Source organism: Cupressus sempervirens, chromosome 3, assembly GCF_028749045.1.
Source record: "Cupressus sempervirens isolate cs-2001-9-10 chromosome 3, ASM2874904v1, whole genome shotgun sequence".
NCBI lineage: Eukaryota > Viridiplantae > Streptophyta > Pinopsida > Cupressales > Cupressaceae > Cupressus > Cupressus sempervirens.
In genome coordinates, this window is record NC_143120.1 from 805,351,105 (window position 1) to 805,361,179 (window position 10,075).

The window sequence follows — 10,075 nt, forward strand, 5'->3', positions numbered from 1 at the left end:
ATTCAAAGATGATTGGCACTTATTTAGAACGTTTCGAGGTTGAATTTTTATTTCTTAATGAATAAAAAAAAAAAAAAATTATACAGATGAATTAGACTCCATGAAAATTCACACACCTTGATGGCATACACATATATTGTTTTATTTCAGATATGATTTTTATATATTTGATCTAATACTTAATTGTTAACATTACTTTACACCTTTATATAAAAATCTTTAAGAAAACGCATTTATTCTTGACATTGGCGAGGTACGAACGGCTTAAACATCACACACTAAGGCTTGATTCCTAGTGCAAAAGTGTTAAATAGTCAAAGTTTATTAACGTGAACTTACTCCACTGTGCTTAAAATACTCTCAGATTTCAAATTAAGAAAAGACGCCTTTGGACTTTAAACAAAAAAATCTAAAATATTTAACAACAGTTTATCACAACAAAATTTTCTCTAGAGGGAAACCATACCTGATTGATTGTGCACATGCCTGCTAATTTGGAGTTTTAATTTTTTTATTTTTTTAAAGATTCAATTGAGACAAATCTATAGTTCTCTAAATCTGTTTATATAACATTTAGCAATATGTACAATACCATTTATCCATACATCAGAAACAAAACAGAAGTTGAATCCACAACCTAGATTATCTAAACAGAATTCCCAAATAGGATTCCTAATACTTTGTGTGTATAGTACATGATGTTGGTGTTCTAACATAGAGAGCCATTTGTGCAGGTGAGAGCACCTGCAGTTGCAGTGATAGAGACCACAACAGAGGATGGTCTTGCTGAAGTACTCGAAGCTTTGGCATAGCTTGAAGATGCTCCTGCCCCTGAAGCTGTAAAGAATGCCCCGTTCAACATCAGATCTCCCACTGATCTCCAATTCCAGCTACTCCATGTCCCCTCTGTTGCATTCTCACGCTTTGTCACCTGGACATCAGACATCAAGAGTATTTATTAACTATTCATTCATTAATTCTTTCTAGATACTTCAAATATTAGACAAGAGTTGGATATGAATATTTGTACCTCCTTGTGGGATGAGGCCAGGAATCTGTTGCCTTGACTGTTAATGGTGGGATTTGCACTTCCCCCAATGGCGTACTTTTCCCACTGAGTATAATCATTGTTCAACACATGGAAGTATCCATGCCGACACCTGCATTTAGTAACATCAATGTTTTAGCCCTCAACAGTACAGAATAGAGATAATTTATACTTTAGCAAGTTTTATAAACAAGGAAATTTTTTATTGAGATTTTATTATTACCTGGGCATACGCTGAACAAGCCCTTCTCCAAAGTGGTTGAATGCAACTGTTACTTGCATATTAACGTCTTGGGTATAGTCATCACTGTGTCCAAGAAGCATCACCTGTAATAAAAACCAGCTAGTCGATATTATATTCGAATATTTGATTTTCCATTAGGGCTTTCGGTATCCTAGTATAATATGAAAATAATTGTAAATCTGTCAGAAGATGAGTATTTGAATTGAATACCTTGTTATGTTGAGTGAAATAATTGTTTGAAATGGTGATGGCAGTGGAGCCTCTGATGGCATCAATAAGTCCATCTGAACAGTTTGATAATGAACAGTGGTCTATCCAAACCGCACTTCCTCCAAAGATGGAAATCCCATCTCCATCAGCCATTGTTCTGTACCCATAATGAGTTGGCGAACTCCTCACATTTGTATTCCCTGTTTGTATACAATCGCGAATATGGATTCCATGAATGATTATATTGCTCACATACTGAATTGTAATGCATGCTCCATTTGCTATATGAACGTTGGCTCCTCTACCATCAATAGTCTTGTAACTGTTCATGATAAGCTCTTCCTTCAGCTTAATCACCATGTCTTGTTTGAAGATGATCCAGAGAGGCTCGGTTTGAATGACAGCGTAGCGCAGAGTGCCGGGACGGGGAGTAACTGGGTCATCATTATTGGGATCAGTAACTGTGTAAAATTTGCCATTTTTACCTCCAATGGCGTTTTTACCAAATCCAATGGCACAGTCAGCCAGCCTCTTTCTGTTATTAACCCAGTTGGAATCACAACGCCAACAGTCATCAATTGGGTTCCCAGTTCCACACGACAGCAAATTCCTTCTAGGTCTATTTAATCTCCTGCACAAAATCTCCTCAAACTTAGTAAATTGTCTGATCCACTAGGTATATAAAGATAAATACAAAATTGAAACATTAATAAATTGTTCTATGATTCAAGAAATTACAAAAATCTTTTTGATCGAATGTTCTAAGAATCAGTTATATGAATGAAGTAGAGTCCTTGTCTTATTATTATATATATCATGAATCTCTGTCATTCCAATTAAAAATCTCGCAAAACATACATTAGACACATACCAACTCTGGAACCATATATTATTTTGGTTTAAAACAGTACTATAATGTTATTAATTGCTAGGTTAGAATGAAATTCATACCTTTCTACCATTTGAGCCACAAGCTCCGGCTTCTCAACATGATATTGAACACCATTTTTAGCCTTGCTCATATTTACAGAGGTTCCAAATGACCTCGCCATTATTGACTCTAAGAAAAATAGAGCAACTAAAAGAAACAATGGCTGAAAGACTTGATTGGTGGCCATTTTTGTTGAGAAAAGACTTGCAAATGGGTATATGACAGGTTAACGATTAAGCCTCTCTTATATAGAAATTCGCCCAATATCGTTACATGCAAGTTATCCCGAATAGCATAGCAGTTAGGCTGTTTACATAGTCTAAAAACAACAATACCTAGAAATCAATTGCTGCACGGAAACTGAAAAAGTTCGGTATTTTTAACTATATTTTTCAGTATGCTGCAATAAAACATTCTGAAACTTGTCTTCAAAGTATCTCTTGCATGACAAGGCCAGCGTAGAAAAGTAGCATGGCAACGTGATTCTAATTGTTAATAATTTTTGAAGCAATAGACGGCATGAGTTTGAACCCGGATTCACATTCAAGAAGAGAGACAATATATAATTATAATTATAGTAACCTTGTTCACACATAAAACTAGTGTCGGATAATTTCTCGTTATAAAAGAGTACGATGGTGTACTGGGACAACTTCAACGACTGGTAATCGAAGTCATCTAAATCCCATGTGAGTAGATGCTTACTGAAATCTTGGCACATGCTCGTAATTAAAGACTGGAAATTTTGCTCGAAAATTTTATATTAGTTGTGACGAGTCAGATGTGGAGATTAAAGAATGATATAGACCCATTTTTTTTCAATAAAAGAAAGGTAGAACATGCTAGACTAACGTGTAGAGCAGTTCTAGGGTGCTTGGAGTGCATGCATAATATGCACAATTCCCTTCTCCACGGTCTTGTGTTGCAACCACGAAACCTCCATAGCATGCACACATGTTAATCTCGAATAATTTGGGAGGTTGTTATAATCTCTTTCTAAAAGGAGCGCATGATTGGTTTTGGACGTGGCTATTTTCTATATAGAATGCTTCTTACATCATATTCTTAAAAAAAAATTTAAAAATTCAATTCTTAATTATGTTCAAATTTAAGTTTTAAATTTATTTTACAATTATTAATAATTATTTTATATTTATTTAAAAGTAATATAATTGCTATTTAATTTATGGTTGGAATTAGATTCGGGTAGGTTTTAGAATCTATTGTTAGAGTGGCGATTTCTTAGAGACTCAAGGGAGTCCTATTGTCAGTTTTTGGTTTGGAATATGACAATGATGAATGAGATGAGAATCGATAAGAACTCAGGATGCTTGGTGACTGTCAATGGACTATGTCATAGAGACATATCTCTAGAGCAGCTTAAGAGAGTTCAAAATCGGATAGTAGATAAGAGGACTATGACGAAGGCATTGGGTTCTTAGCCCAATTTGAGGCTTGATGGGAAATTGAAGATAAAGGGAGGAATGATTGTCCCATAGGGCTCTATTGTGGCTTCATGTAAGATGTAGGTACCAAGTCTATCATGCTATAAGTATGAAAATTTAGTGTATGTGTCTTTATAATATTTTGTTAATATTAGCTTGTTTGAATTTGTCCAAAGTGGTATATAAGGTAGATGTAGTTTTCTCAGAGGTAATTGGTTAATTAATAATGTGTACATACAAAAGAACATTTATACTATTGATAAAACAACATAATTATTGATAAATAAAAAGATACAAATCTGAGATTACGATTAATCATTTAGCTTATACATCATTTTGGGGTTAAGGTTAGGGATATGCTTAGGTTATGGGGTTAAAGTACATTAAACCTATGTCACATTTTTATAAAGGAAAATGATGACAACAAGAAAATAGTTTACCTTTAACAACATAAAAGTAACATTTGTGTTTAAAATTTTAATATATGTAAAATGATAAAATGTGTAGAATTAGATAACTTTTTAAAAAATCATGTAAGAAGTTCTTCATTGTTTTTTAAAACTGTATTTTTTAATTGCCGAAAATATAGGGTTCAGCTCATGTCAAACAAAATATGTAAATGGTATTTTTTCTTTGCTTTCAAAATATGTTATAATTGACATGTATTTAACTACTGTACAAAAAAAAAACCAAATTTTCATGTACATTTTCTCAATTATAAGTACTCAAAATTGAACTTATCATAAATGGACACTTTGTTTTCCCTTCAAACATTTTCTATCAAATCTACACTTTTTTGAAAATAAATTTCATATTATTGAAGATGACTCTCTCATCTAGTACTATATATAAAGTTTTTTTTTTAATATGATTTACTATTATTGTTCCTTTTTTGAAGTGCCAGCTTCTCGAATATTTTTTTAGCTACTAGTAATATTTTAAAATTCTAACATAATATAATTAATCAAAATACTATGAAAATTATATGAACATGATCTTGACTTTGAGATCTACAAAAGGGTATTTTTAGTTTTTGAAGAAGCTTGAGCTTTGATAGAGAAATTGACCTTAGAAATTAGAATTGTTAAAAAAATTTAATTTTGCTTGCATGGTTTCCACATAGGATGTTGTATAAGCAGGTTTGGCCAGACATATTTTTGGTGAAATAGGTGTAGTTGAACCATGTTAGACTAAAATAGGGGTTGACTAAATGCATTCATATAGGGATCGAGGCTATAGGCTCATATAAATATATTTTCTATGTAACTTTAATCAAACTATTTCAACCAAAAGTAGGAAAAAAAAATTTTGGAATATAATTATTTTGGAAGTGGATTTGATCATATTTTTGTGCATTCGGGAAGACAATTACAAAGGATCATTAATAAGGTATTTTTCTGGCCAATTTGTTTTATACTTTAACTTGTCTAAATTAAAGCATTATTATATTAAGTTTCCTAAAAAATAGATATAGATTAAAATATTCAATGGGAAAAAAGTGGGTCAATTAAGAAAATGTAATCAAGTAAGAAATGACAAAATGAAAGGTCATATGTAGTGCCTACCCCATTTTTCTTTCAGTCTTGTCGTCAAACACTTTTAGGCCAGTTTCATGTTTTATCATTTTATGTAGTTGTACTTAGTTACCAAATGAGCTGATCATATCTTTATGTTTTGTTTATATATGTGATGAGATACTCTGCACTTGAGATATTTTATGTTATTATGGTTCATGGTTAATCTTGTGATAATATTTAAATGTTTTCTTTAAAGAGTTCAATTAGGTCTTTGGTGATGCTTATGTTATTATGGATACTTACCCCATACTTGCATGTGTATCATGCGTGTGTGTTTGTTTTACATTTCTACATGTCATGGTTGATGTGGTTGAGGGATGGAGTTGTAGTCACCTTCTTGTCAGGATCTACATGATGTACCTGTAGGAAATATAAGATGAGTAACTAAGAGGGGACAAGTGAATCAATTATCACTTAAATAAATCCCAGATCCCTCAGATGTCAATAGAAATCTTTGCTAAAAACAATGATGCTCAGTAAACACATAATCACTCAATTTACACAAGCAAATTTTGTAACTTGGCAAACACTAAAATAACTCACCAACTGCTTAACATGAAAATCTTAAGATATTATATGTGATTAATCTTACTTAACTTAGTTGCATACACATAAAAGAAATAGCATGAACAAAGTGACACGAAGATTTAATGTGGAAACCCAATTTGGAAAAAACCACCAACTACAACTAGTTACTAATTTCCACTCTTCTGAAGTGAGCCCTATAAGGAGCCAACCACGTTAAGGCTTCTAAAAAATACACTATTAGGTGTGACCCTGTTAGAGGATTTAAACACCTTATTAGGAGTGATCTTGTTAGAGGTCTTTAGACACTACAATCTAGAAATTCCACCTTGATAGAGGATTTGCAAATAGCTATTAAGAGAACTCTATTAAAAGATTTAGATCACTTCTACAATGGTTAGAGAGTAACAATGAGATGACCTAATTTATGATAGAACTAAATTGCTAATTACAAATATCAATTCTGGCTTTGATACTTGATCCTTCCTGATCGAATGTATCTTTGTAGCTCCACAAGGATATTCAGCTTATCCTTTTAATTCACTTCCTCTAATCATCTTCAAAATATTATATTTCTTGGACACATTCAATAATCAACTTGACCTTGTATTTATATCATACACATTGTAAGTTGGCTTGAATATAACTTAGAATACTTAATATTCATCTCTTCAGCCAACTGGAACCAACAAATAAAACTATTGAACTCAATATGCCAAAATAAAAAAAATCTTTCATTAGTCAACCCTACATGGTAGACACTAACTTAGAGATGATTTTCCTATGTTAACCAAGTGAACTTGTTTAATACTACATATTCAAAAAGTTCCTGTGGTAACCAAGTGAGCTTAGTTAACATTGGTTCCATCCAACATTTCCTTCATTAATCAAGTGAGCCTAGTTAACACTCAACTTTTGTGATCTTCCCTTTGTTGCTCAAGTGAACTCAGTAGACATTGTCTTCTGAACTTGGCAAACTCTAGAATGCTCACCAGACATAGAAAACTATCTTAATCACCTGAGTGAGCTCAGCATACACTGAATGGAAATGATATGATATTTTGTGTAACATCCAAGACAATACACAATTAACCAATTTTTTTCAATAATCTACCTCTTTAGAATTGATGGCAACACAATATGTCATATTAAAATGAAATTTTAGAGAAAGAATAAAGCAAGGAACATACCTTAATTTTATTCTAATTCTCATCTGTGAGAACTCCCTCTATCAGTGTGAACTCCCTCTACCTCTAGTTCCTCCCTCTGTCAGCAAAACTCTATCTTCGACATTTTCTGATAGCAAACTCTCCTTCTTTGATATCAAACCAAGTTCTCCCTCTTTGACATCTTTGCAAATAATTATTCCTTTATAAAAAAAATTGTTATATGATGACAAACTCTTCCTCTTTGACATCTCATGCCAAAGACAATATTTAGAGAATATCAGTGTACCTTATGTACTGATTCATATGCAATGTGCCCTTTTCAATACTGCATCAACTGGTTGATCTTCAACATGCTCTGGTTGATGCATCACTAAAATTTATTTCGTGAGCTTTAGATAGGGGAATGACCCCTAACTTACCTCTTAGATACAAAAATGCATCCTTAGGTAATGAATTAGTGAATATTTTTGCAATTTGTTCTTTAGTATTGACATATTCCAATCTTACTTCTTTATCTTGTACTAATTCTATTAAAAAATGATATTTTATGGCAATGTACTTGGTTTTGGTGTGTATCACAAGATTCTTTGATATATTAATTGCACTAGCGTTATCATAGAATATAACCACTAGATCCTTGATTTCTATCTTCATACCTACCAATATTTTCTTGAACCAAACAATATTGGAACAATTAACTGTTGATACCACATATTCTGCCTCTACCATGGATTGAGAAATACATTTTTTCTTGTTTCTTGTCCAAGACATTATTCTTTTACCAAGAAAGAATGCTCCACCACTAGTGCTCTTTTTGTCATCAACACTTCCTACCCAATCAGCATCTATAAATGCTTTCAAATCCAAATTTCCTCCTTTTTTGTGCCACAATCCATAGGCTTCAGTCTGCTTCAGATACCTAATGATTCTCTTGATTGTCATCATGTGATTTTCTTTGGGATTTTCTAAGAATCTTGCCACCATATTGTATATGTGGAATATGGGCCTCATATCCTCACACACACTTCAACACGGTCATTATCTGAAAGATCATCCCAGAATGAATATGAGATTATTCATCCAAGTAATCCAACAATTCAACCCATTGCCATCTAACTAGAAGGATTTTTCCTTTGCTCTTAGAATGAGAAGCGGGCAACCAAACCTCTAGAACGAAGGATTTTATAGCTAAATAAGAATATAGGTTAATCTAAATGTATGTAATATTATTCTAAGAATGAGAAAGAACAATTAATCTAAATGAATGCATTGTTAAACTATATGAGATTGATATAAGAAAATATTAAACTAAGAATGCAAGTGAAAACAAGTAGATATTCCAACATAAGTTTGATGCAACTTCAAATCAACCTCCTTAATGAGGAATCAAAGGCTTCTTAAATAGAACCCTAGAATCAAGTGATGATCGAGATTAATCTGAATTGAAAATCAAGATTGAAGATGAGACTCAATCATAATGGAAGATTCCTTATGAAAAGGGGTTTAACTGATTGCTTTTGAGTGAAAAAGAGATTTAACCGATTGCTTTTGAGTGAAAAGGGGAGTTAACTGATTTAATTTTGAGTGGAATAAGGAGTTAACTAATTTAATCCCTTTTTAATTTTAATTCACCCACAATTTCCATTTCTAAACTGAAGAGAAGATTTGGAGAGATTAATTAATTCAATAAAATAGAATATGACCTCATAAATGGATAAACTTTAATTTTAATTGAATAATTATTAAATTCATTAATTAAAAAAGGGAATATCTTATTAAATCAAATATATTTAATTTCTTTATACATTAGCTAAAGGGGTGGATTTAATCTAATTAAAGTATGAACACTTATAATTAAATTAATTCAATTAAAAGGTTAATTTAGACAATTTAATGAATATTCAAGAATTAATTAAAGTAAGAGGTTGTTATAGATTAATGATTTTTTGCATTTGACACTTAGGTCGAGTAGAGATTATGAGAATTAGAATTGCCTAGTAAAATAGGACTTAGGAAGAATTGAATAGACCAGAATTGGTTAGTATGGCAATGTGCCAATTTTGGGGTATTACATATATCAACTACTAATGTAGACCTTGTGTGCACTACATATTGCAATTTTCCAATCATTGATATGTATGTGGTTTGATCTACTTCTTTGGAATCATCATTTTTGGAAAGCTTATGTCCAGTAAACATAGGTATTCCAACTAATCTTGAATCTTCCATTCCAAACTTCTTTAGTATCTCCTTGATATATTTGGATTGATTAATATAGATACCATCTTTCTTCTATTGAATCTACAATCCAACAAATAATTTTATCTCTCCAAACATAGACATCTCAAATTCATTACTAATGTCTTCTAAAAATGCCTTGTAAACCATCATTTCCTTTAAATAAAGTGTCATCCACAAAGATTTTAGTCAACACAATTTTCTTGTCTAGTCCTTCTTTGATATATAGGCTACCATTATCATTTGTTCTTTGAAAACCAATCTTTATAAAGTAGTTATGAATTCTTTCATACCAAACTATGGGAGCTTTCTTGAGACCATACAATGCTTTGTGTAATCTACAGACCATACCCTTTTTGCTAGGATCCACAAAACCTTCAGGTTGTTCTATGTAAACTTATTCTTCAAGAATTCCATTAAAAAATGCAAATTTTACATCCTTTTGTTAAACTTTAAATTCTTTATGTGCAACATAAGAAAGTAAAGTTCTACCACCCTCCAATCTAGCAATAGAAGCAAAATTTTAACCATAATCAATAACCTCTTCTTGAGAATAGCCTTTGCATACTAACCTTGCTTTGTTTCTAGAAACTTCTCCATCTTTATTCAACTTATTTCTAAAAACCCATTTTGTGCCAATTACATTTTTATCCTTAGGTCTAGGAACTAGAGTCCGAGTCTTATTCCT

The 10,075-nt window shown here is 32.0% G+C and overlaps 1 protein-coding gene across 1 annotated transcript; it reads right to left on the bottom strand.

Annotated features, from left to right (window-relative positions):
- Window positions 1–709: 709 nt before the first annotated feature.
- On the bottom strand, window positions 710–2,631 carry LOC149569250 (putative pectate lyase 22). The gene is made up of 5 exons (XM_089817719.1): window positions 2,454–2,631; window positions 1,503–2,133; window positions 1,272–1,375; window positions 1,031–1,160; window positions 710–931 (listed from the first exon to the last, which is right to left on the bottom strand). Exons 1-5 carry the CDS (start codon window positions 2,618–2,620, stop codon window positions 710–712), a joined length of 1,254 nt encoding a protein of 417 aa, XP_089673845.1. The 5' UTR covers window positions 2,621–2,631.
- Between the last annotated feature and the right edge of the window lie 7,444 nt (window positions 2,632–10,075).

Excerpts from the sequence above, each read along its gene's own strand:
- LOC149569250 (XM_089817719.1), bottom strand. The coding sequence starts at position 2,620 with ATGGCCACCAATCAAGTCTTTCAGCCATTGTTTCTTTTAGTTGCTCTA. Across the intron at positions 2,134-2,453 it reads GTGGCTCAAATGGTAGAAAG|GAGATTAAATAGACCTAGAA; the intron begins GTATGAATTTCA and ends GATTTTGTGCAG. Across the intron at positions 1,376-1,502 it reads ATTTCACTCAACATAACAAG|GTGATGCTTCTTGGACACAG; the intron begins GTATTCAATTCA and ends TTTTTATTACAG.